This window comes from Athene noctua, chromosome 14 (genome assembly GCF_965140245.1).
Source record: "Athene noctua chromosome 14, bAthNoc1.hap1.1, whole genome shotgun sequence".
NCBI lineage: Eukaryota > Metazoa > Chordata > Aves > Strigiformes > Strigidae > Athene > Athene noctua.
The window spans coordinates 21,515,086-21,540,378 of NC_134050.1; the positions used below are offsets into that span (position 1 = coordinate 21,515,086).

At 51.5% G+C, this 25,293-nt stretch overlaps 1 protein-coding gene and 1 pseudogene across 1 annotated transcript; both read right to left on the reverse strand.

Annotated features, from left to right (window-relative positions):
* Window positions 1-341: 341 nt before the first annotated feature.
* On the reverse strand, window positions 342-2,404 carry LOC141966246 (fas-binding factor 1 homolog). The gene is made up of 4 exons (XM_074918674.1): window positions 1,873-2,404; window positions 1,518-1,648; window positions 1,044-1,146; window positions 342-924 (listed from the first exon to the last, which is right to left on the reverse strand). The coding sequence occupies exons 1-4, from the start codon at window positions 1,926-1,928 to the stop codon at window positions 342-344; spliced, it is 873 nt and encodes a 290-aa protein (XP_074774775.1). The 5' UTR covers window positions 1,929-2,404.
* Window positions 2,405-17,460: 15,056 nt separating this feature from the next.
* On the reverse strand, window positions 17,461-24,431 carry LOC141966247 (protein SCO1 homolog, mitochondrial-like; annotated as a pseudogene).
* Between the last annotated feature and the right edge of the window lie 862 nt (window positions 24,432-25,293).

Below are 25,293 nucleotides of genomic sequence, written 5' to 3' on the forward strand. Positions count from 1 at the left end.
GGCTCATCCAGACCCGCATTCCTACCCCACCCCACGCACAGTGGTGGGGACTCCGCTCTGCAGAGTAAGTCTGGGGGAAAAGCACAGCTCCTCCTCCTCCTCCATCAACTAGGGAGGAGGCTGGGTCCCCTCAGCCACTTTCAGTGGCCTCTCGAGTGGCGCTCAGCCTCAGCCTAGGGCAGGAGGGGGTCTGCCAGCACACAGCGCTAGTGGCACGAGGGTTGGGGCAGCAGGAGGGAAGAGGGAGAGAGAAGGGACAGCACGAACTTAGGCCCACCCATTTCTCCGAGAGAGCAAGTCCCCAGCAGCCCCCTGAAACCCCACAGGCAGCACTGTGGAGCTCAGTGTGCCCCGGCACCGTGTCCCCACCACGCCACAACACGGGCATGGTGGCATCCTGCAGCCTGGCAGCCCCCTCCAGCAACGGCTGGGCAAAGCCCGGGCAGCGCTCGCATGGACAAGGGCGATGCTGCGGCTCTGGCCTTTTTGTGGCTGGTCGTTCTTGCAGGGCCGGGGGGGACCCTCTCTGCATTCTGCTGCCCAAACTCGACAACCACACAAAACGCACCTGGGGCGCTGGCATCTCCGGAGGGATCCCGCTGTGCTGCCTCCGACGGCTGAGCCTGCGCTTGGGCCTTTTTGCGGGATAAGGCAGCGCTCAGCCAGTCCTCCTCCTCCTCCACTGGGGCAGGTTTAGCAGCTGCCTCCTCTCCAGCCGGGAGCTGTCTGGCGGGGCCAGGCCGCCCAGCTGCTGCAGGACTGGCCTTCGGTGGAGATGACAGCTCCAAATCCAGAAAGTCTTCGTCTTTCAAGCCCCGCCAGTCACCTCGATTCCTGCGGCCCTGCACGGGCCTCTGGCTGGCTAACGGGGGAGCTTTGGAGAGGGGCTCTGCTTTAACTTCACCGTTCTTCTCGGCTGAAAACCTGCTGTGAGGAGAAGCAGCTGCATCCCTGCCTGCGAGGGGACACCGGGGACCCTGCCCGCTCCGCTGCAGGGGCAGCGTGGCCGGTGCCTGGAGCTACAGACACAGAGAGCACAATACCTCACAGGCTGCCTTCTTGCCGGCTGGCCCTTGGCTGTGGAGGCCACTGAGGGCTGGTAAGCTCCAAACACATAATCCTCCTTGCGCCAACCCTCTTCCTTCTCTGTTCAGACAAGTGGCCTTGACTCAGCACCCAGAGGAGCAGCCGGCTGCAAAGGCTCCAGCCCTCCTCCTCCTCCTCCTCCCGCCCTGCAATTCCCACTGATGTTGCTGCCTCCGGGAAAACACCGCTGGAAACCTCGTGCCCAGAAACCGGACAGCAAGGGGTCTCCTCAGCACGGCTGGGGAAAACTTTTGTTGGAACTCAGCCCACGGCCAAAGGCAGCCGAGTTACAGACCCTGTGCAAAGGCTGCCAAGCTGCCGCAAGGGCGCAAAGGGCATTTCCCCTGCAAGGGCAGTAGAAATCGAGCTCGCTCGCCCAAGCCAGTGCTGCCACCTCTGCAGCCCGTCCCAGCATCCCTGGCTCTGCTCACCCGGCTGCTTCTGGTGGTACTTCTGTGTGACCTCCCGGCGCTCTCCCAGGCCGGGCTCTTCCAGGATTCTGGACGCGGAGCCTCGTCCCAGCAACTCGTCCAGCATGGCGCGGGCTGGCCGGACCTCCTCTCTGCTGGGGACACAGCGGCAGATGGGTTTCTCCCAGAGGCAGGGCTCTTCCTCCTCACACAGCCTTGACAGCCTGCTCTGGCTCTTCTCTGCCACACAAGGCTGCTCCTGCCCCTTGCGCAGACCCACAGGCACAAGCTCAGCATCCCCCACCCACCATGGTGGCACCATCTCAAGACACAAGCCATCCCCTCCTTTATTCCCGCCCCCCTGCACTGCCCTTACTCTTTTGCCTTCTTGCCATCTCTTCCCGGGCTGCTGCCCAGTCCCATGGCATCCATCAGGTCGCTGATGTCCTCGTCAAAGGGGATCTCCTTCCTCCTCCACGTTGGGGCCGCGGTGCGCAGGGGCGTCTGGGCTGCGCGTGGCTCTGGGGGGGGTGAGGGAGAGAATCACACATGGTAAGAGGTTTGGAGCTAGGCTTGGGGGCTTGTCTCCCTTCTTTTTTTTCTTCTTTTTTTCCCCTCAGCAATGGGAGAACACATGCCCAGCTCCTCCTGGTGTGTCCCTCACCGGAAACCCCCCGTGCCTCAATTCCTCTGCTGAGATCCTACTGCCTCTGAGAGAAGCGTCAGCAACACCCAGGCCGGTGCTTTGGGTGAGGGTCCTTCCTGCGGCGCTTCCTCCCAAGAGCACCCACCAGGGCTGGGCTGCAGCACGACGTGCCCCCCGGCTTTGCTCCAGCTCACCCAGGGCACCCGCAAGCTCTTCTCCCGCCATCCACCCGCTCCCCTGGCCCGGCTCCCCCCCAGCCATGCCAGACAGGGGTCACCTCTTCAGCCACACCCCATGGTTCCCCCCGATACCCCACTGCTGACTTGGCTGGGCTGACACCAGGGGCAAGCCTGGCCCCCCTCAGGCCCAGCCCTCAGGGTACCCAGGCTCTCTCCCAAAAGTCGCGTTCACCTCTGCACCTTCCGCGTCCTCTGAAAGTAATCCGTCGAAGAAATAAATCCTCCACTACGTGGGACCTGCGACACAAGCCCGGGGGTCAGCAGCAGCACCTGTGAGCTCAGCCAGGGCGCGTTGGGGACAGCCAGCCCAGGTGGCGGCAGGCGGAGGGCACCGCACGGGCACACCGCGGCAGCCACGTCGGGTGACAGACAAGGAGATAAAAGAGTTCACTTCACCCAGCCAAAAAGGACTCCTCTTTATCAAGGAGCCTGCAGCTTCCCGTTCAGTCACCGGCCACAAGCAGCCCTTCAGCTGGCAGTTCTCACCCCACAGTGTCTCAGAGCCCCTGGGCAACCCCAAAGGTGCCGCTTCAGTGTCCGGGGCTGCCAGAGTGCCCCAAACAGGCACCTGGGCTTTAGGTGAGGCGAAGACCTGAACTAAGGGCAGGTATTCTGCCCCGGTCTGGGGAAAGCCCGCAGGAAAGGCCCGCAGGACCCCCACAAGCAAACCCCCTCGGCGGCAGAGGCAGGCGAACGTCTCTCTGCTCAGCAAGGAGACGACGCCTCGGCTGCACCTCTCAGACAAGGCCCAGGAACCATCGCCGCGGCCAGGACCCCACCTGAGCCCGCTGCCCCCCCGCCTCTGGCCCCGAGTTCCCACCACAACAAAGCACCGACGGACACCGAAGGGAACGCGCCCCAGGCTACGAAGCGTGGAAACTGCTCTGGGGGTTCGCAGCCTACGGAGGAAGACAAACGCCCTCAGAGAGGGGCGCAGGTCCGGCTCCTCCTTCCCAGAACACGCCGCAGCCAGGGGCACGGGGCTCCAGAGCGCCCCACAAGCAAGAGCAAAGCCCCTCCCGACCCCGATGGCTGGGAAACGGCCCCTCAAACGCCCCGAGAGATCCCAACTCCGGCGGCAGCGGCGAGCACAGCCCCTCCCGCCCCCCGCGGGGTCCCTGCCGCCCCCGAACCGAGGGGCCGGCGCCACAAACCCGCATTCCCCGGGCCCGCCCCGGCACTCCCCGCACTCACCACCGCGGCGGCCCGGCCTTCCCCCGCTCTCCCGCCGCCTTCCCGGCTCCTGCCGCTCTCGCCTCCGCCGCTCCCTGCAGGGGCACAAGGGTCTCCTCAGCGCCCGGCCCGGCCCGGCCCGCGGCAGCCCCCGTCACCTCCGGCCCGCGCGATCTCCCGCTCCTGCCGGGGCCCCGCTCAGCGCGCCCGGCCGGCCCCGCGCCGCTCCGCCTCGCCCGCCCGCTCGGAACAAGGCTGCGGCGCTGCCCGGGAGCGCAGGAAGGAGCGAGTCCCGCCGCCGCCCCGGGGAGCCGCCGCCGCCGCCCCGCTCCGCCTCGCCTCGCCTCGCCGCGCGCCCAACGGCCCAACCGCCGCCGCTCCGCACGCGCCGCGCGGCCGCGCTGCCCTCCCGCGCGGCTCTTAAAGGGACAGGCACCCCCCGCGTGCTGAGGCGGGGGCAGCGCCGGGGGCAGCGCTGCGGCCCGGGGGCAGGACGGGGCTGGAGAAGCTCTCCCAGGGCCGCGTTCATCCAGCCCCCGCCTCGCCATCAGTCTCGCACCCGGTTTTTAAAAGAGGAAATGTCAATCACAGGTGAAGCCTTCAAAGCTTGGGAGTGCCCCAGGTAAGCTCTCCTGCTGGGCACTGCACCAAGAACGTACCGGATTGTTTAAAACCATCTGTAGGCAGCCGTTGTCTCAAATGCTCGGACTCGGGCCGTCCAGTATGTCCACAAGCTGCAGCCTCATTGCCCGCTCTGCCCAGCCCAGCAAGGGCTCGTAGCTAAAAAAATACACATTCATTCCCTTCAGATAAGTCATTCTGGTCCATGAACCGTGCAACCCGCTACAGCAGCCGTTGCTGTTACGCGCCTGCGATGTGAAAAGGCCCCACTTTTCACTACAACAGCCACACTCCTATCTCTAGCAGTTCTCCATCCTTACACGAAAACATTTCTCAAGATAATCGTTGCTGTAAAATCTGATCAGAAGGGAGCCCGTAGCAAGGGCGGAGATGGGTCTGTTACGCTGCAAAGCCCAAATGCTGAGAGGCTCGGGGAGTGCAGATGAATCTGCACATCTAGACTCTGGCCTTTTTTCTTTGCTCTTAAGAGCAGCACGCGTTAGATTTTTCTGGCTCAAGAAACAAGTGAACAAACCTTGCTCTGTTTAGACTTGTCTGTTCCTTGGAGCCTTTGAATGTCTGACAAGCTGCATGAATAGGGATGACAGAGGTTCGTGCAAGTGAAAATCACAAAGTGCCATGATACATCTAAAACTTAAACGTCTTTTCATAAATGACAATGAGAGTTGAATGAGGAGGACACTGCAGGTCTTTCAACCCAAGCAAGGAAATTCCAAAATTTCAGCAAGCACAAGAAAGAGTACTGCTTTTATTCCACGTGTCTGAAGTTTTTCAGAAAGCAACTGCTTCAGAAACACACCGTATTTCACTCTGGCAAAGTGGCTATTTTTCCCACTCTGCAGAGATCACACAGGAATAATTTGTCTCCTCTAAGGGACAGAGGCTGGGCTGCTGGAGAACGGCTTGCAGAGAGCAAGGCCATGGGTCTCTGCAGAAGCCGATTGCAGCCATCGGAGGTAAACGAAGGAAAAAAAACAGGGTACAGTTATGCTAACAAAGGACTGTTATGTTAACAAAGAGAGAAACTAAGGTACATTATGACCTGTGTATGATAAAGGAACGGCCCTGGGAGAAAAATCAGGTTCAGAAGAGGGAAGATGTTGTGACATGTCTGAAATGCCACAAGGGGCTGGGGTATTATAATGTAGCCTGTTACATGTATCCAATAGATTCCTGAGCAGTATGCACGATTATTGTAGAGTGCTTATAGAAGGGGTGATTTCTCTCAATAAAGTAGAAGCTTGCTCTATCATTCACATTGAATCGGCTGCTTGCTTCCTCCGCCCGCCGCACTGGGCCAGACTCAAAGCAGGCTGCGGACATCTGGGTGCCAGCTTCTGGGTACTGGATTCCAGGGTGAAATCCAGACTCTTGGGGCTGGACATGAAGCTCCCTGTGCTGTGCAGAGGATCGTTAAGCACCTCAGGAGGATGGTTCACAAAGTCTGCTAAAAGAAAGGGGGATCTACTGAGCGTGAGCTGAGAACCAATGCTGAGCACTCAAGCCTGGAGTGTCAGTCCCAGAGCCTGTCACTGCCTTCGGAGAGCTTGAGCAGAGCTCAGCCCCTCTGACCGGCTCTGGCTGCCCCCAGCAGGACCAGCAGACAGGACACTGGAGACCCGAAATCAAACCTCTTCTTAGCCTGGGGATTTTGGGCTGATGTTCCTCACCTTCCCAGCAGAAGTGGAGACAGGTGTTAAGAGTCGGTGTCAGAAGCAGGGGTGGCAGAAGGAAACCTGGCTGCGGCTCGGGAGCTCCTGGGCTCAGCTGGTGGACACCTTGCTCCCAGGACGTGTGGGTTTTGGTCCTATTCCTGTAGAGAGACACTTCTTGTTGCACTCCCTGGGCTGAAAGACAGCTCAACCATTTCATCTAAACCCCAGGATCATGCAGGATCAGTCTCCTACCCACAGAGCCATTCCCTACGGCAGGTCACACACCAGTGCCACCTCTGCACTTGTGGAGGATCCTGCCAGCCCTCAGGAAAACCCAAAGCTGCATCTTCTGGGGCTGAGCAGTCCGAGCAAGACGAGCTCAGGTCTTGGGCTTGCTGCTCTGAACCCAGGTCACTGTGGTCCACCACAACTCAATTTGGGTGCCGGTGGCCTGGGAGCGAGGTTTTAGCTGCACACCCATGTTCAGAGCAATGGCTCCCTTTAACAGACACCTTTTCAAATGTGAAAAAAATATAAACTAAGTTAAGAAATGGTGTGGTGCAAATGCAGAGATCACTGGGTGAGAAGCTGTCAGACTTCAACCTGGTCCCATCCCGTCACTGCTGCAAGGCACCCGGAGCAGCGCAGGCACAGCCCAACAGGAGCTGGCCCATGGATGCAGCACCAGTAGGGATGGGGCTGCTGGGCCTTTCTAAAACCAGTCGGGTCTTACAGGGCACTGGAAATTACTCTAGTGAAGATGAAGGTCTAATTACAGAGCTTGTATGTAAATTTGCTAGTTTTTTTCTCAGAAATATATATTACCTGGAAAATGAGCACTCTAAGAAAGCCAGAGGCTGGTGTCACACCCTCTTCTGCACTGCAGCTCTGCATTATAGCGGCTATTTCAAAAGGTAGTAAAACCACCTGGAATAAAGCAGATTATATGTGCATCAAATTGCAACTAAGACAAATTATCACTGCAGCTGTTTTCTGACACAAGGAATTGTGCTTATTGCTGCATTCCTCCTAGGGTTCACCAGCTTCTGGTTTCAATTACTTTCCGCTTTCTTGAATATAAAAGGACTAGGCTGACCTCTTCCCTGCTGGATGTCTACGATGAAAGTTTTCATGAAGAGATCAGCAAAATACATCCATGATTTCTGGGGCCGAGGCTCGGAGCGTGTGTGCTGCAGGGAGCTGCAGGGAGCACACTGCACACATGCACAGTCTAGAGCAGGACGGGATCTTTTCAACAGGGGAAAACAGACCCCAAACCAAAATGAAGACCACAGACTCTGTGCCAATACCAGGCTGTGCCACACTGATCTCCCTGCAAAGCCCTTCTCTCCGATTTCTGGTTCTGATTCACAGACACAGGCTCTACAACTCAAACAGTTATACAGCAGGGATGTCTACTCCGGTGCCAGGGTGCAAGGGGATTTCTCCACAAAGCTTGCACAACCACTGCACATTTGACCAGAAACTGATCGAGTGTGGATATACATATTCATTGGATGACATAGCACAAATATCCATATGCATAAGTGAGGCTGGGTTAGTTCTAGAGCCTGGTGTCAGCAGTTTATGTTCTCCGCCTTGCCCATTGACTCCTGGGGGGCATCTCTGGGCCTGTTGGAGGAAGGCTCACAGTCTTCCTCACCTTGTACTTTTCCACCGAGCATGTGCAGATCCTCTCAGCCAATTTCTTGAACAACAAGAGTGGTTCCAGCTGGTTTACCACCTCTGTCTTATCTAAAAGCACCACTATATCAGTTTCTACTGCCCATGCATGACTATCCAGCCACTACAAAGACTAAACTAGTTAGAACCCATCTGCTTTCCAAGGACACGTTTCTTATTTTTGCCAAACACAGTAATTCTTGCTAAGTTTCCACAGAAAACTGCTGTTTTGATGAACACAGTAGCCCTTGGTAAGCCTCCACAGAACAGTCAGGGTAGGCAAGATTATTAAGCAATATTCAGAAATCACTGTGAGTTGCTGTGAGTTGCTCTAAGTAAATAAGCTGCAAAGCAGGTGATCACTTCCCTGCATCACTGAGGTGAAGACCACAAGGGTGCTATCACAGCGAGCCGCATTGCCTTGCAAGGCTCTCTAGCCCTGGTGTGGCCAGGAAGTTTTTATTGCTGCCCTTCATTCACATAAGGGCACCCATGGCTCGATATACCCCCCCAATTAAAGGCGGATTTACTGGTCGGTGTCTGTCTAGTTTTGCATAAAGAACTTGAGGAGAACAAGGAGGTTCTCTAAGCTGTAGCTGAGTGAGTCCCCCGGAACGCTGAAGGAACCTACTGTATTAAAGTAGCAATACACAGCTTAAAACACAGAATGAGCTGGTTCTTGCAGAGACAGGTGTCACCAGTCCTGCCCAGGCCTCCCCAGCACAGATCCTCATACTCCCAGGAACACGTACAACTGATGCAGAGCTGCTACAAGTCAGAAGCTAGATACTCCATGAGCAGCATAGCTTGCTTTAAAACAAATCAGTTTCTGTTTGAACCGAAGCAAACCTTTTGAATTCTCTTCTGGGGGGGAAATGGTTACCTTTTTGCTTTTCTTTTTAGGCCACAAAACCTAAGAGCAATCCAGTAAAACTAACCTGCTTATCAGTTCACATCTAATAGCAAGGACTGTGGCCATTCCCCCCATAGCACGGCCCAGAATATCTGTTCTCTAAGTGCACCCTCGCTGCCCCAAGGCTGGGGAGCTCCTGAGCAGCCCCAGCACACACAGCCCCGGAGCCACAGCTCTGGCATCTTCCAGGATCAGGGACTGGAAAGCCTCGGCGGCAACTGGCAACCTCAGTGCATCATGGCAAGCTGTTCACAGCTCTGTTGGACTCCTCAGCAGTCTGCGTTTTGTTTGACCTGACTGAGGATACGTATACGAGTTTGCAGCTAGGTGGTAAAGAGCTCAACTCAGCGCTCAGCCGTCAGCTCCATCCTGTAGTTCACCAAAGAGCACGAGAGGGCCCCCCCCCGCTTCATCCCACAGTCCTGGCCGTGGGCTGATGGGAGTGCAGCTTCCTAACGCAGGGTCAGTGCTTGGCCCACACAAGTCTGATGGAGTGAGAAAAGGCTCAGCAAATGGAGATACCTGCACACTGGAGAAAGGGAGGAAGAGCTACAGTATCGCAAACCACGCACAGCCCTGACCCAAGATCGAGACGAGGAAGACCTGCTTTCTTCCTCAAGCTGCTCATCGGTAACAAGCAGCAAAGATTAAGTGATTCCGGGTGGCTGCAGGAGGATGCTAAGTTTCAGCCAGCTTTCTGAAATGGCCAGGCATCTTTGCCTCTGCAGTTCAGTGCCACCAGCTGCCGTTTCCAAAGGCCTGCCACAACAACAGCCTCATGGTGCCACAGCCTGCAGTGCTGGCAAACAATGCTGCTCAGTCTGGCATTGCCAAAATGCAGCCAAGCAGGGCTGGCTGTGGCGTTTCTATCAGCACTAAGGCACCTGAACCTGGGGTGCTTCAGCAGCCTGTGTCTCCATCAGCTGAACCCCCACGTGAGCAGCACCACACTGCTCACCCCAGCAGAGGGGGGCAGGGAAAAACAATAGGGCCGAGAAGAACCCAGAGGGATGTAGGGTGTAGGGCAGCCACAGTGGAGGAGACACAAGTTGCATGGCCAGGTGTTTGCTCAGGTGGACCCCTCGGTCTTCCCTGCTCCCCACTGTTGCCCCCAAGTCTGTCCCTCCCTCGGCCTCACGCTGAAGGGAAATTGCTACATTTACTTTTAACGTTAGACATCAGTTGTGTTTTACTAGCTTTTACTTTTCATTTATAGTTTTTCCTAACTACCCTCTGTAGTCATTACCCGCTTGTAAGATGCTTTGAAACCTGTAACTCCTTGCCTAGGAAAGATAAGACAGACCTTGGACACTCTGAAAAACTCCCTGAGTACATCCCCAATCGCATAAACCTAAAAAACCAAGTGTCTAAGTTGAAGACGCCAGTGTCAAGATAAGTGACTGGAAGCTGGAACAAACAGGAGCTGAAGGACGCATGAAGTAACTCTACGACCAGATACGGACACAAGAAACCTGAAGTTCACCAAGGGACAGTGTGAGAAAGGCTGTGGGGACCCCTAAGGAGGGGAGAAGACCCTCACTCTATGGCTCTTCCCTGCCCTCTCTCAGTCATTGTAGCTTGCCCGGGTCAAGCTGGCTGGTTTGTGCTTTGGAGTGTCTTGGGAGTGCTCCTGAGGCCGTCTCTGTCTCAGAGAAGGTGCTGGTACAAACCTGTGCTGAGTGGAGCGTGGCCAGTGACTGCCCAGCCAGCAACACAGGAGCACCCCACAGCCAGCAAACTCCTTGTCAAGACTCATCAAGCCCTGGAAGCACAGGGGCCCAGCTGGCACCATCAGGAAGTCTTTGCTGAATATGAGTGGTCGGGGAAGACAACTGATGTCTGTGGATCTAGAGCCTACCAGGACACTGTACCTTGTTTCCAGACAGCAGAAATGTCTGTTTTCCCCACCTTGTGTGAGGTACTCCATCAGATGGGGAGTTTATTTGAAGGCAGCAGGTAAATCCAGTACTCCGGGAAATACCTGCACTGGAATTGTCCTCAGAGTCCCTCCAGGGCACAGCAGGCTGCTCTGGTTAGGGACAGTCATGAGCGATTAAAGACACTACCATCATTCAGACACACCACAGGACTGCAGGCACAGCCCTGTGTGAACACACACGCACGACCCAGGCAGTCCTCACCGCCCAAGCACAAGGCATGGCCTGGAGCAGGAGATCCACTCCAAAAGCCCCTGGCCCCATGCTGGGGCAAAGCTCAAGCCGAATACAAGGGAGGAGCAGAGCAGCTCCTGGTCAAAACAAGCTTCTTTGAAATGAACACTGAGGACAAGGCCCTGCCTGGGAGCCATGTCCTCTCTGCTGCACTCACCTGCTCTAGGCACAAGCAAGCTCGTCAGCTGCAGTGCATGTGGTTTCAGAGCTGGGGAGCAGATAAACTCTCATATCACAGGCCATTTGATCCAGGTCAATTCTCCTGAAGATCAAAACTGGATTTGGACTGAGCCCTTGTGGCTGTCATGGCAGGCACACGGAGTATTTTCACACTGGCAGTACACATGACAGTATGGAAAAATAAAACACGATTTGGATTTTGCCCTGATGACTGTGGACTGATGCCCAGTCTAGCTCCCACATCAGCCAAGATAAAGGCTTGCTTTCCTGACAGGTTTCTTTTTTAAGGGCAAAATAAAAAAATGTAACAAAGAGGGAAAGATCCCACAGAAACGTGTTTGGAGCACAATACTGGGCACATAAAAAAGAAGGTGACTGGGAACAGTCAGTGTTGATTTACTAACAGGTGAATCACATCTGACCATCCTGATTGTTTTCTATGATAAAATGACCAGATCCACGGGTGTGGGGAGAGCAGTGGATGCTGCTCAGCCTCAGCTCCCAAAACTGTCTGCCACAATATTCTTGCGTCCAAGCTAGGAGTTTATGGTCTGGATGGGTGGGCAACTAGATGGGTGAAGAACCTGGCTGGGCAGTAAGACTCAGAGGACAGTTGTTAGCGGGTCACATCCATGGGTCAGTCCTGGGAGTTTTCCTGTTTGACACCTTTATCAATGACCTGGCAGAGGCAACAACACACTCGCTTACGAAGTTTGAAGATGGCAGTGTAGGAAGGGGAGCAGCTGATACCCTCTAGGTCAGAGCCGCCATCCTGAGGGACCCAGACAGGCTGGAAGGATGGGCTGACAGGGACCTGAAGTTCAACAAGGACTAATGCAAAGTCCTGCAGCCAGTAAGGAAAATGCCCTTGCAAAAACACGTGCTGGGAGGTGACTGGCCAGGGAGCAGCCAGGAAGGAAGAATCTGAGGTCAAGACGGTCAGGGGTCTGGAGCCAGCCATCACACACAACATGGGCAGAGGCTGAGGGAAGAGGGCTTGTTCAGCCTGGGAAGGAGGCTGCAGAAGGAGCTAACAGCAGCCTTCCAATACCTATGAGGAGGTTATCAGGAAGGTGGAGTCAGGCTCTTCACCCTGCTGCACGGTGAAAGGAGTTAAAATGAGAAATCCAAGCTGGAGAGAAAGAAAAAGATTTGCTCTAGCGGAAAACATGTTTTCACCCATTTAAAGAGGTTGTGCAGCCTCCATCCTTAGAGGTTTTCAAGCCTTAGCTGTTTAAAACCTTGAGCAACCCAGTCTGCCCCTGCTCTGAGCAGCAAGTTGGAGGACACACCTCCAAAGTTCCTTCCCATCTGAGTTATTCCATGATCTGGGCTGCATACGCAACACCAGGCTTTGCACACATTTAAAGCCGCGATCTCTGCACCTCTTCAGTCCCTGGCTCTGCCCATGCTGGTGGCGAGAACATTCCTAAAGCAGCCAGCTTCACCCAGGTGGCTTAAGAATGACTTACTAGTTCAGCTCCTCCATGGGCTACTCACACAGCACACGCTGTGCTGCCTTCCTTGGGTAAACCAACAGAGCTGTTCCTCATTCCTCAAGACACTCTGTCACTAGTCCCCAGCCGGGGATGGCATCAGCTCTGCAGTCGGTATTAGAGGTGCCAGCCACTCTGAAGAGATGCTACTTTCTGCCTGGTATTTTACAGGACAAGTAGGCTGGAGCTGGGTGTGGTGGGGGCTCACACAGCAGTGCTGTGGATTGGGCTCTGTGTATCGTCCATCTGCCCACAGGCTATCCAAGAGTCCCCGTTTGCCCGAGGTAACAGAAGTTCACCCTCACGGCACCAGACTCCACAAATTTCCCAAGTGAAACCCGTAGCCCAGTAAAGTTTCCACAGGGGAGACCCACTTAGGGAGCCAGGCACTCCTCGGCCCCAGCCCAGTGCTCAGCACAGCCACGGGCATGGAGCCCTGTAATAAAACTCCCCCGCCAGACCTGAGCTCCCTCTTTGTGGGCTGGGCACTGCACACTGGGCTACAGGGGGTTTGGGTACAAGGAGTACAGGCGGAGTTTGCTCTACTGACAAAGGGTCTCCAAGCCCTACCCCAGCGTATTCCCTTTCCCCCACTACATATCCACCTCCTGAACAGCTCTGCCTCCTCCTGGTGAGCATTCAGCACAGCCCTTGTTCCTCCTAAACATGCAGGGATCAGAGCTGTGCTCCTTGCTGTCACCAAGGCAGGGTGGTGAAAGCCTAAACAACAGGGGGTTTTTTAAGAAAACGAACAAAACGATACAATCCATTAAAAAAACCCCTCACTTCCAAAGAAAGTTTCCCTCCTGGAAAAGGCCAATGGAAAAGAGATGAGTAGGATCAATTTGGAGGCAGAAAAGCAGGACATCAGCTGCTCCCACTACTCAGAGGCAAGACACATGCTTGAATACTGTGACACGGTCCCCGCGCTGGTCCCTCCATCCAGTATCTTTCTGTGCCCTTCCCAGAGGCCCCCCATTCAGCCACAAGCTTCCTGTATCAGTGGCTCTGCCTTTCAGGACACAGAAAAACAAGTTAAAGGACATGACGCTTACGACAAAACATCTGGGAGAAGACAGAAATCTTACATTTGTCTCTGCAGCAGGAGTCAGCTGCAAATTTGCTTTAGGGAAATAAATGCAGATTGGGTGATCCTTGACAGGCTGCAGCCCACACGCTTTGTACTGAGTTTGCAAAGCCCTGGGACAGAGATTTGGCAGGCTTGCCTCATCCAAATTTCTACCGACTTCTACTTTGTTTTAACTCGGCTTAACTGTAATACCAGTATTTTCTTCTAAGCAGGTGGTTCTGGCTAATTTGGTGTATTTTTACTTACGATTACTTCATACAAGCCTAGTTTTACACAGACTGTACTCTGTGCAGAGTAAGGGATTTGTCACTAACATACTGATGCAATATAAAGAAATACAAGCCTGATGTGACAGCAGAAACCTTGACAAGCACAAACAAAGGAGGCTGTGTAGAGAAGTAAAGCCACAGGATGACGAGACAGGGCAGAGACTTGGCCCTGGAGACTCCACAGCTACAAACAACTCCTGGATAGTCAAATAAAGAAATACAGATCTGAAGGTGTCACCTATGAAAACCAGTTTTGTCCAGAGACCGATGTATGTTAAAAGGTATGAGGGATGAAATGTGGAGTCAGACAATGGAAAAAAGGGGGCATCTGTGGTATGACTGACTTCATTAGAGCCAGTTTTTGTTGCCCAGACACGAGAGGTGAGTAGTAGGTGTTTAACAGCAGTTTACTGTTCTCCAGGAATCCCTCACGAACAGGAGTCGATTTTTCACTATTTCTTTCCTGCTGCCAGTAACAACTGACCAGAACCTACTGAAGATCACTGTGGCAAGGAACCCATCTGCCTAGGCCCTCTCATGACATTTTTGCACAAGCACCTCCTTTACATCAGTTAAACCCCCTCCCTTTAAACCACCTCCTGCCGCAGAGTGTGTACATGCCCCCGTATAAGGCATACAGAAGCACAGAGCTTCCATTGCATGCAAAACACCACCAGCACAGGGATTCAGGGGAAGACTCAAGGAAACTGCCATGCTTTTTGCACATGCTCCCCTGTGAAAAAGGGAAGGGCAGCAAGAGACCCCACACACAAAGGGAGGCCTCAGTCCCGGGAGGATGCGCGCTGGCGCAGCACAATATGCAACGCTGCATTCTGTGACTGCTGCTGACACAGACCCTACCCAGGCCAGAACAGACAAGCCCCCAGGCCAAGCCCTCTTCCTTGCAGAGGCTACTGCAGACACCAATTTCGAACCTCTCCTCTGCTCAGTGGTCACTTAAGTAAAATGGGGTTTAAAGAAATACACTCTCCCTTAGGCCCATGATAAACCTGCTGCATTTTCAGCTTTGAAATACCAGCTCCTTCCCATTCCTCTTGGAAGACAGGAAATGGCTGAAAAACGTGTATTACGTCTTCTCAGTCCTGAAAGATTCAAATTACAGTATTAAAATTAAGCTTTTCTCCACAGGGTATCTTAAGCTCTTGGAAGTAACCAAGGGGAGCACAAATAGACTTCAAAGAGGCAAGTATCCTCACAGATCAGCCGCTCCATTTCTTAGTCACATTCCCACCAGGTCTTCTACACCAGGATTTGCAAGAAATACAGAACAGGGAGGAACAGACTCTCTAATACAGAAGAAGCAGCGAGACAGTCAGCACAACTCCCCCACAACCCCGCCCCCTAGGAAAAAATATTCAGATTATTTCTGGCTTTTTCAAAAAGGAAAAAAAGTATTTCCCCAATGCAAGTAAGGTAAAGAAGAACTTGGGGACTTACAGCACAAGAGATGGCTTTAGAAAAAGCTGGACGGGACTGCACTTCTAAACACTGTCCCCACTAGCAGTTCTCACTGCTCATTTCTGTTCATTACCAGTTAACATGCATTTGTCCACTACAGACTGACCCTAGCGAATGGCCAGAGTGTCGGGACGCTGACACTGATACAGAGGTGGTATTTCCATGTGGCTTATATCACAGGACTGGATAAATGTAATTTACCACCTTCTCTGTCCTAAGGCACTCTATTGCACAAGTCACCCTCAAACAACTGCATCAGAAGTTCCAAAAGAGGTGATGTCCTGGTTGGAACTCAGCCGGCAGCCAGACACCACGCAGCCTGTCCCTCGCCCAGGAAAACAGGGGAGGGACAAAAAGGAAAAACTTGTAGGTTGAAATAAAAACAGTTTAGTGATGGCAGCAAAACAGTAACAGGCAGTACCAACAGGTAATGCACAGTGTGATCGCTCACCCCCCACCAACCAACACCCAGCCCGACCTCGGCAGCGATCCCGACAAAAGGACGATACACCCCCCCCCACCACCCCCAACCAGAACCCGTCTCCTTCTGATCCCAAGAATAATGTCACAGCAGATGGACTACTCCAACAGCCAACCCGAGCCCAGCACTCTGGCTGTGCCCCCTCCCAGCTCAAGAAAATTAACTCCATCCCAGCCAAAACCAGGCCACCTGGTAGAGGTCACGATGAGAAAAGGGCACACACACTGATCTGGAGCAGGGAGGCTCAGAGAGTCCTGGCAAGATAAGTTTCCTAGAAACACTGAAATGCTGGTTGCAAAGGGGGCTCCAAAGGTTTCCAGTCCAGCTTCCCACAGGACTATCACCGGCAGGTCAAGCCATGGCCTGTCTTGTGGCAAAAAACTGGTGCACAGCCACCCAAAGAAATGCAGAGCTAACAGGTGCCAAAAGTCAGCTCTGTAAAGAAATAAATTACCTCCAGGATTGTGGGGAAGAATAACAAGAAAGGAAAGGCTCTTTAGAAACAGTGCTGACACTTGCAACCACTCCATGAAAATAAAACCGGTATTGCCAGGGTGCCAGTTATCACAGACACCAATATTATTGATAACACCTTGGATCTGACACAGCCTCGAACAGAGGACTTAAAGCATGAAATTTCCTTTCAAAGCCACTCCTATTGCCTACTGCAATCAAGCCAGCCAGCACAACGAGGAAAAAAAAACCACCTGACTTCCTTTTCAGCTCCTGAGTTTAATTCTACTCAGACACTTTTTAGAATCCCCACTGTAAACTGGTACTGTCTTCCTTCAAAGAGCTTTATCAGAAGAGTGCAGTCTTAGACATACTCACAGTAACCTTCCTGATACGCCCCGGAGGTCACCGTAGCAGTGCAGGGCAGCTGATGGGGACCTACGCACTGCTTCATCGTAACCGCTCTGAAGCAGGTTAAGTTTACTGTTTTTCAGGATTTGGGAAATAAGGAAGTTTCCCACAGACATTGCACCGTCCCTCAGACAGGAACATTCTCTTCCAACCCCCACACTCAGAAGAACACCAGTGCAGGAACACTTGCATTTAGTCTGAAACACTCCGGGACTTGCACCAAGAGCTTTTCTGTTTTGTCTCCTGTGGGCCATTCTCTGGGGTTCAGCCACCTTAAAAATGCACATTCAGCTTGTGGTTTGCACTACTCTACACACACACTGCTTTTTAGAAAGAGAGAGAGCAGGAAGATGAAGCTTGACCAGTATACAAAGTTCTGATGATATACTGGTCAATCCTAACTAAGGAAAAAGAAAAATATATATTGCTTATACAAAGCAATCTTTGTTTTCAAATGCTGCACTGCATAGAATTTATCCGACAGCCCTATGCATGGCCACAGACCCCCTTTATCCACTCCACTCCACTACTCACCATAGCACAACCAGGCCCAACTACGCATGAAATTATTTAGACCGGAAGAAAAATCTATTTGCAATCCATTATTCACTTCCTTATTAAGTTAACAGAATTCACCTGGAAAAATCACCAAGAAAAACAGCATTTCATTTCCGTATTCAAATGAGGAAGAGATCAGGCACACTACAGGGCTGGTCCTATGTGTGGAAGCTGCTGACACTTTCAGTGCTCTCCACCTTCTCAGACTTGATGAAGAAGTCCTCTTAAGGCTCTCCTGCTTATAATGTTGTAACTGCCCCTCCCAGAAGGCAAAACAGTGCAGACAAAAAAAAGAAGGCAGAGGTCCTCTGAGAATGCCACGGTCCACATGACTTTTCATCAAGTAATCCTCCTCCTGCAGTGACTGTCCTTCGCTGATGTCTTGCCAAGAGACACCAATTAATTTTACCAGTGATACACACGTTCTTCTCAAATGAAAAGCCTTTTTTGCTGCCAACAATGTTTCTGAGAAGTCCCGAATTTCATTCTGTAGCCTACCCACTGCTGCACATAATATCCATCAGGAAGGCTCTACAGAGATTCTTGATAATGGTATTTTGCAGAAGTATGGTTGCCTTTCTCATCTGGAAGAAAGGAAGCATGTGGTGACAGGATGTTACACTTTATGCTTCTGCTTTAACCCAACGCCCAATTACAGCCAAACCCGCAGGTGATGTTCACATCAATCTTTGAAGAATTTGTGTTTTAGGATCTGTACTTTCTCATGTGTGCAGCAACAGAAGCAGAAATCTCAAGCGCTCCTCTTATTCTGGCCGTAATAGTCCACAAAGTCACCATCTGGCCCCAGGAGGTACATTATTATTGTGTGATCCACCTGCAAGAAAGCACATTGTGGCTTGATAAAGGAGATCACAGAATCACAGAATATCAGGCTGAGGGGGACCTCAGGATCATCTAGTCCAACCTTTCCTGGCAAAAGCCCAGTCTAGACAAGATGGCCCAGCACCCCATCCAACCAAATCTAAGTGTCCAACGTTAGGGAACCCATCACTTCCCTGGGGAGATTATTCCAACAGCTGATTGTTCGCTTTGTGAAAAATTTTCCTCGGGTCCACTTGGAATCTCCCCAGGAGTAACTTCTACCCGTTATCCCTCAGCTTTTCCATGTCACCCTTTGTAAAATGGGAGTGTCCATCTTCTTTGTAGCCACCCTTTAAATACTGCAACATCCTGCTCATCTCTAGTCAGCAGCACAGTGTCCCACTCAGCCTTTGGTTCAGCTGTCTGACAAGACTTCTCACCAAGCAGCTAAAGCAAGATAAGGAAAACCTCAGCATCACCTCAGCGATCTCTCCCTGTTTTACTCAGGAAAATAAACAGAGAAAACGAACTGCATACTCAGAATGTGAGAAGGAATACTTTAATCAGACAAGTCTTCCCTAAGCTGCAGGCACCCTTCCTGCAGCACACACAAGGCTGGGGCAAACTTGCAGGCTCGTAGTCTTTCCCCCTCACTTTTCCCAATTCCCCTCTACTTCTCATGATGCTCCATGGCCCCCACAAGGTCTTCAAGCTCCTGCTGCTAAAATGATGTAAATCCAATATAAAAAGAGGTAATTCATTAAATCGAGTTCACTGTCAGTGCAAACAATGGGACCGAGAGCATCACTGGGATACCGGAGTTGCACATCGAGGACCTGGTGCAGAGGGAATTACACGTGCTGGGAAGGGGCTCCCTCTACTGTCTGAACTGAAAGAACCTTAAAAAAGGTTCAAAGTCATGATTAACTCCACTGTAAATTTATTTAAAATGCCACTGCAAGTACTGTCTGCATCTAACTGTGACAACATCTTTATGAGCAAAGAGACAAAGTACTGAAAATGGAGGCCATGAATCTGTGATCGCTCAAGTGCCTACATCGTCTCACTGCCACTGGAGAAAAAGAACCGAAATGTACTTATGCACTGAGAGTACAACTGTGTTTGAAGTTAAAAAAAAAAGAAATCACATAAACATTTCCACAAGCTAAAAGGATGCATACAATTAATGGCACTTCTGCCACTGAAATAATGCTTCTCAAAATGTTATTGAAGCAGGTTTAACCCAAATATTTTACTCTAGTTTCCAACCTAGATGATTCTACGATTTTCAAGATAAGATCACAAAATCAAGTTGTAAGAGACATTTTAAGGAAGCTGAATCACAATTTAGAGCCTTCAACTGGAAACTATAAAAAAAAAAAAAAATGCTCTGAGCAGGCTACCTGATTAACTCCCCAGCCCACGGAAGATTAGATACAGTCAGGATGGAGTGCAGTTTGTGCAATGCAGAAGACCACTGTTTCTCAAGGTGTGTCTGAAGCCTGCACTGTTCCCACTGTATAAGATCCCCATTTGAGTGTCAATGCAATCGTGTAAACCACAGAATAAAACAAGTAAATTGGATATCCTGGTGTTGAGAAATATAAAATTGAGATTATTGAATAGGAACTAGTAACATTCAAGTATTACTTGAAAAATTCAGATGTTTAGAAATTATAATTTCCAAATGGTCATCTCAGTGCTCTTTTGAAATCAAAACAAGCAGTGAAGTTTAATGCTGTAGTGGACCTCTTCCTCTTCCCCACCTCCTACTGACAGAGCAGTAATTACCTGGCTAAGTCTCAGGCAGGCACAAACCCAGGCTCAAGCTCTCCCTCCCAGGTCTGTTGCTGGTATCCTCTTTCCATCTTGTTTCAGACATCTGTGTCCTCTGGCCTTCCTGCCTCGCACACAGAGCTCACAGCCTCTCGAAACCAAGAGCCTACGACAAATCCTGAGAGGTGCAAGTATACTCTTCCTCCTTGGTACCACGGCTGGGGCTCCCAGGCTGCTCTCCTGCTCCCAATTCCCGGGCCTGTCTTCCCTGCTGCCCTTCCCTTCTCAGACTCACAACCCTAGCACAGACCAGCAGTATTCTCCCTGGATCCTGAACCCCTTCTCCTACTTCCTTACACCTCTAGTCACATTCTGCAGTTCGGTTTCTCTCCCCAGCCTCCCTTGAAGCTGCCGTCATCTACAGAGTTATTTTCCATGGCTGAGCCCCTGTACTTTCCCTTCATGGCCATGCAGAACCCACATGTGGTTTGCCAGAATCCAGGCGTGGTTTACTCCCTCAGGAGCAGCACTCCTTCAGCTTTTCCAGCCTCCTTCCATCATCTCTCATCAACTTCAGTTCACTGACACAGCGTCAGATTCTACTGATGTTTTTCCCCGCTCCTGAGCGGGTATCCTTTGCCAATCCTGTTCCTGTAACACAGTCTTGCATTTCCACCAGCTCCCTTTTAGAAATCTGATTTTAAGTAGTACTTTTAGATTGATTTCAGATTGATGCTAGATGGATTTAAACTGGTGTTGAATTTCTCCAGCAAGCTTCTCTCCTCCACTCAAATACAGTATCTTAGACACAGACTTCTGTAGCTACTGACTTGCCGCTTTAAGCCAAAACAGGTTCTTGGTCTCTCAATTCATACCCCTTTCAGTAATGTAGAGCAATGCATATCACCAGTGCGATTCCACCTTCTCTTTACCGAGATCATCTGCTGCTGCTCTCGCTCTTTCTACGCACCGCTTTTTTGTTCCACGTGCATAACTTATTCGCTGCAGTCAGGTGTTTTTCAAAACAGATTAATAACAGACAATACTGGACTAGACCAAAACGGATCTTCCTCAGCATCCTACCTCAAACAGTGGCCAGAAACGGTTGCTTTAAAGAGGAGTATAAAACCAAAATATCCTATCTTCCTCTGTTCCCAGTTTCCAAACACTTTTAGCCCACAGGCTTCCCGAACTAGGCAAAGATCTCTGTGCATTTTGTAATCCTCAACACACTGCTTTTTCCAAAGACTAACAGGTGTCCCTGTGGACTCCCACAAACTTCTGTCATGGGCATCCATAGGAGGGATGCCACTTCTCACATGGCCACTGCAACAAGAACCATCATCACCTGTTCACTTTTGAACCTGTTTTTAGTCTTCTCTGATGCACTTAGTTCTTGTAATGAAGAAAAAAACCAAAAGATCAGACAACACGTATCCTCACTTGCTGTATCACTTGTACCTCCTTTACTCTTCCAGTCTGCTCAGGATGTGGCAAGTCAGAAAGGCCTTGGCAGCAGCTCTGAGCCCTATAACCAGTCCTATTCACTGCCAGAGGATAAGATTCTGACTGCCCAGTTTAGCCTCACTTAAACCTCCGTTTCCCCTTTCACGCTATTACTCCACATATTTTATGCTAACAATTTAGCATTAACATCCCTTCTCTTCGAAGTCATTTGACACAGGAGGAAGATCTCCACGGTATCTGCAGGCAGGCTTTGCATCACCCAAGTCTCTTGCCAAGATGACCCCGCTCCTTGGTAGGTTTGGCAGGGAAGGAATCGTGACCTGATTTGCCTCTCATTTCTCTCTCTTCCTATTGCCTTAATTTCCCAGTTCTGTTTTTACTTTGGAGCACAGAGGAAAAACAGATGGACAAAAACAGTACATGACAGAAAAAAGTTCAAACTACTGCCAGGCTTGCTAGCTCGTATGCTATTCTGTAGGCAGGCCTGGGATTCCACATTTTTAAAACAGGTTTCAGTGAGGTTCTAAGCTTGTAAGAAGGCATCTCGATCCCGACTGAGACCTCTAAAACAGAGCTCAACACATCAGTGCAACAGGGTTCTATCATGCAAGACTTCAGCACAGACTGCAACAGCTGTCTTCTGACTTTAACATCTAGACGTTGCTCTTATCCAAAGTCCTTCATTAGGCAAAGGCTCTACATTTACTTACTATGTAATCACTGTCTTCATCTTTGGGACCTTCACTGTAATACGCACGGTAAGCTTTGGCCACTTGGTCAATCTGTGCCTTGGTACCAGTCAATCCAATCAGCTTTGGAGAAAATTCTAGATAGAAAGAAGAGATGTACACGTTTTAGTGAAAAGAATCCCATCAAGAGCCTCCTTTTCAGTGCTCTGTATTACATGCTATAAGACATCAAGGAAGAAAAGAGTAATACCTTTAACATATCTGGCAATGGCTTCTTCATTGTCCCTCTCAGGATCAAGGGTGATGAAGGGTCCCGGGTCAGGTTAGGCAAAGATGGAATTCTATCTGTGACATTAACAATTATTGTTTTTCTTAGAGAACTAAAAATCGTTCGTCACCTCCCTTTAAACAAGCTCACAGCCAAACTATCATAACATCAATCCAAGTCCACCCTAAGGCCATTTTGTGCATCTTAATTTATGTGATTTGTGAATGAAGCAAATGCTGTGAAAGCCACCGGTCTGTGCTTGGGCTGGCTGCAGCTACACTTCCAGCCTCTCAGCTGGAGACCCTGCCCTGCTTCGGAGATGACAAATGGGCTCTGATGCAGAAAATACATGATGCATTTATCATTTCAAGACAACGAACGTACCCTTGTGATGGTGGAGTGGGAGGGTGAAGACACAGTTCAGGCTCTTCCCCTCACGTTCCAGCCACAGCTTTCACTCTATGTTCTTCCTATTAGCCCACCCTCCCACCTCCCTCGTTACTATTACCCCTGCTCTGTAACTCTTCAGGGCCTGCAGGCTGAGAAAACCACCTCTATCACACAGCCTTCCCCCAGCCTCTGTTCCACAGCACACTCTCAGAAGGGACTCTTGCAGAGAGTTGTTCTCAACATGAATAAAAGAAAGGAAAAAACCTTAACACACCCCACAACCACTTCTTGGCAAAACTCCAATGCAGTGGCACCGTTCCCTGTAACCTGTCACCATCACGTTTTATTACAAGGCCCCTGTTGCAGAAAGATCAGTACTGTCGTTCTCTACATGCCAGATCCTAGTGACGGGCAGATGGACGGATGTCAGTGTCACCTACCAATTAATTCAACTACTGAGCAGCAGGCAAGCTTTTTTTTTAAAAAAACCCATCAGTTATTATTGTTTGAGGTATTTTACCACAACAAACCTGAAGCTCCCATAAAAAGCACCACTATTCCAACCAAATTCCCATACCAATTTCATCTACCACTTCAATCATCTTCTCCAGGTCATCAGGACAGATGTCAGGGCAGTGTGGGAAGCCAAAGTAGATCAGCACCCACTGGCCGATGTAGTCCTTGCTGGTCTTGGGCTGTCCCTCATGGTTAATGAGTGAGAAGGGACCTCCTGGAAGTAGTTTCCCAATGCCTCGGTTCCGTTCCTTCTCCAGGTCTACAAAAAACCAAGAGGGGATCAAACACATCCATGCCACAACCCACGCTGCTTCCAAAGAGAAGCTTCTGAAGCAGCTGAGATTCAGGAAACCTCTCCAAGTCACAGCCCGGGATGCTGAAATGTCAAGATCTACCAACACCCGTTGTGCAGAAGCTCCATGTGGACAAGACTTGCAAAAAGCACTCCATTTTAGTCAAAACTGTACGCATCACTAAACTCCTTTGAAACATAATAATCTCGTTCACTATCATCTGATAGTATTTTTATTTTTTTAGAAAAAAAGACAACAAGGAGAAAGCCAGGTACCTGGCTTGGTATGAAACAGAAGACTAATCATCCTTTGCAAACCGACCATATCGCAGAAGCTGTAGCAGTTCTGATTGGAAACACTAAAAACATGAAAATGAAACCCATGGGCAGCTCCTGCAGGAGAGTAAAATGGGCACACACAGTACCCTGAGTGAAACCAGCAGAAAGCCCCCGTGTGCTGCATCGACTGGCTGCAGCGTGCGTGACAAAAACCCAACCACTCCAACCGCGAACGTGCCTTTAAAAATTTGAGAACGCTCAACCTTGAAGGTTTTTTTGACTTTCTGAAAATTTTCTGTGGCACATCTATACACGTAGGCACAGAGCAGCACTGTGTAAAGCACACCGTGATGCAGTGGGGTGCCCGAGTAGATAAAAGACATCCGAATGCACAAAGTACATCATCTGAATGCAAACTACAACCCTGCGGAGGCTTCTCCCGCCTGGCCGCACGCCGGCAGCCCAGGCCGGGCCCCGCCGCGGCAGCGCGGCCTCCCCGCGGCGGGCCGGGTCCAGTCCCTCCCCGCCGCACTCACCCTCCTCCTTCCGCCGTTTCACCTTCTTCGTGGCGGCCAGCAGCCCCCCGCACAGCACGACGGTGGCCGCCAACGACCGCCACGACACCAGCAGCCGCGGAGAAGCTGTTCAGTGACTGAAAGGGGGGGACGGCGCGGCCCGTCGCGCCCGGCTCCGCCGCCGAGGAAGGACGCGGCTCGCTCCCTCCCTCCCTCCTTCACTCACCCTCCTCTGCCCGCCCGGCCTGGGGCCGCTTCCCGGCGGCAGACGGGACAGCGGGCGGCTGCCGGGCGCGGGCGGCGCGGCCCGGCCCCTCGGCGCGGCCGCCGGCAGCCGCCAGCACAGCCCCGGCCGCCCGCAGCGAAGCGCCGCCGCCGCCATCTTGTGTCCCCCGCGCTTCCCCCTCAGCGAGGGGCGGCCTCCCCAGTGCCGAGCCCAGGGCTCAGATCCCTTCCCTGGCCCCGCTGGCCCCGCCGGTGCTGACACAAGCCAGGATGCCATCGGCCTTCTTGGCCCCCTGGGCACGCTGCTGGCTCATTATCACCCCCCAGGTCCCTCTCTGACCGGCAGCTCTCCAGCCGCTCCTCCCCAGGCCTGTAGCGCTGCTGGGGGGCGTTGTGGCCCAAGGGCAGAACCCAGCCTCTGGCCTCAGTGAAACTCCTCCAGTTGGCCTCAGCCGGTTCTAGGATTTGATTTTCATCTGCACTTTATCGACGAAGCTTAGGAGCAGGGCATGGCACAGCTGAAAGGCTTCTCCCCACAGCACACGTGGAGGGTGATGGAGGCTGGGTGCTGTGTCTTACTGCAGGCCCTGGTATTGCCACACGAGCCCAGATGGACAGTAGCACAAGGCAGAACATAATTTAAAACAATCTATTTAGATCCTAGATTTGTCTTATTTTGCTCTCAAACGTTTCCTTCCTACGTGATCAAATGAAGCGTTTTGGTGAAATATTGAGTGACATCACTTACAAATAATATAAAATCCAACAAAGTGCTTTGGGAACAAAATACCCGAGAAAGTCTAAATTGAAAAATGTGAGAAGAAAAAAAAGGGCATTAGAAAATTTAGATGCACACGCACATAATTCACCGTAATGCCCTCTCTTCTTCAAACAGAATACAAATGATCTAGTCTTTCTTTAGTTTTCATGAGCAAGTGGAGAAGTTTTCCTTCTATCTTAACTTCAAATAATGTTTTTAAGTGTGAAGATTTTGCTCTGATCCCGTGCATCCCAAAGCA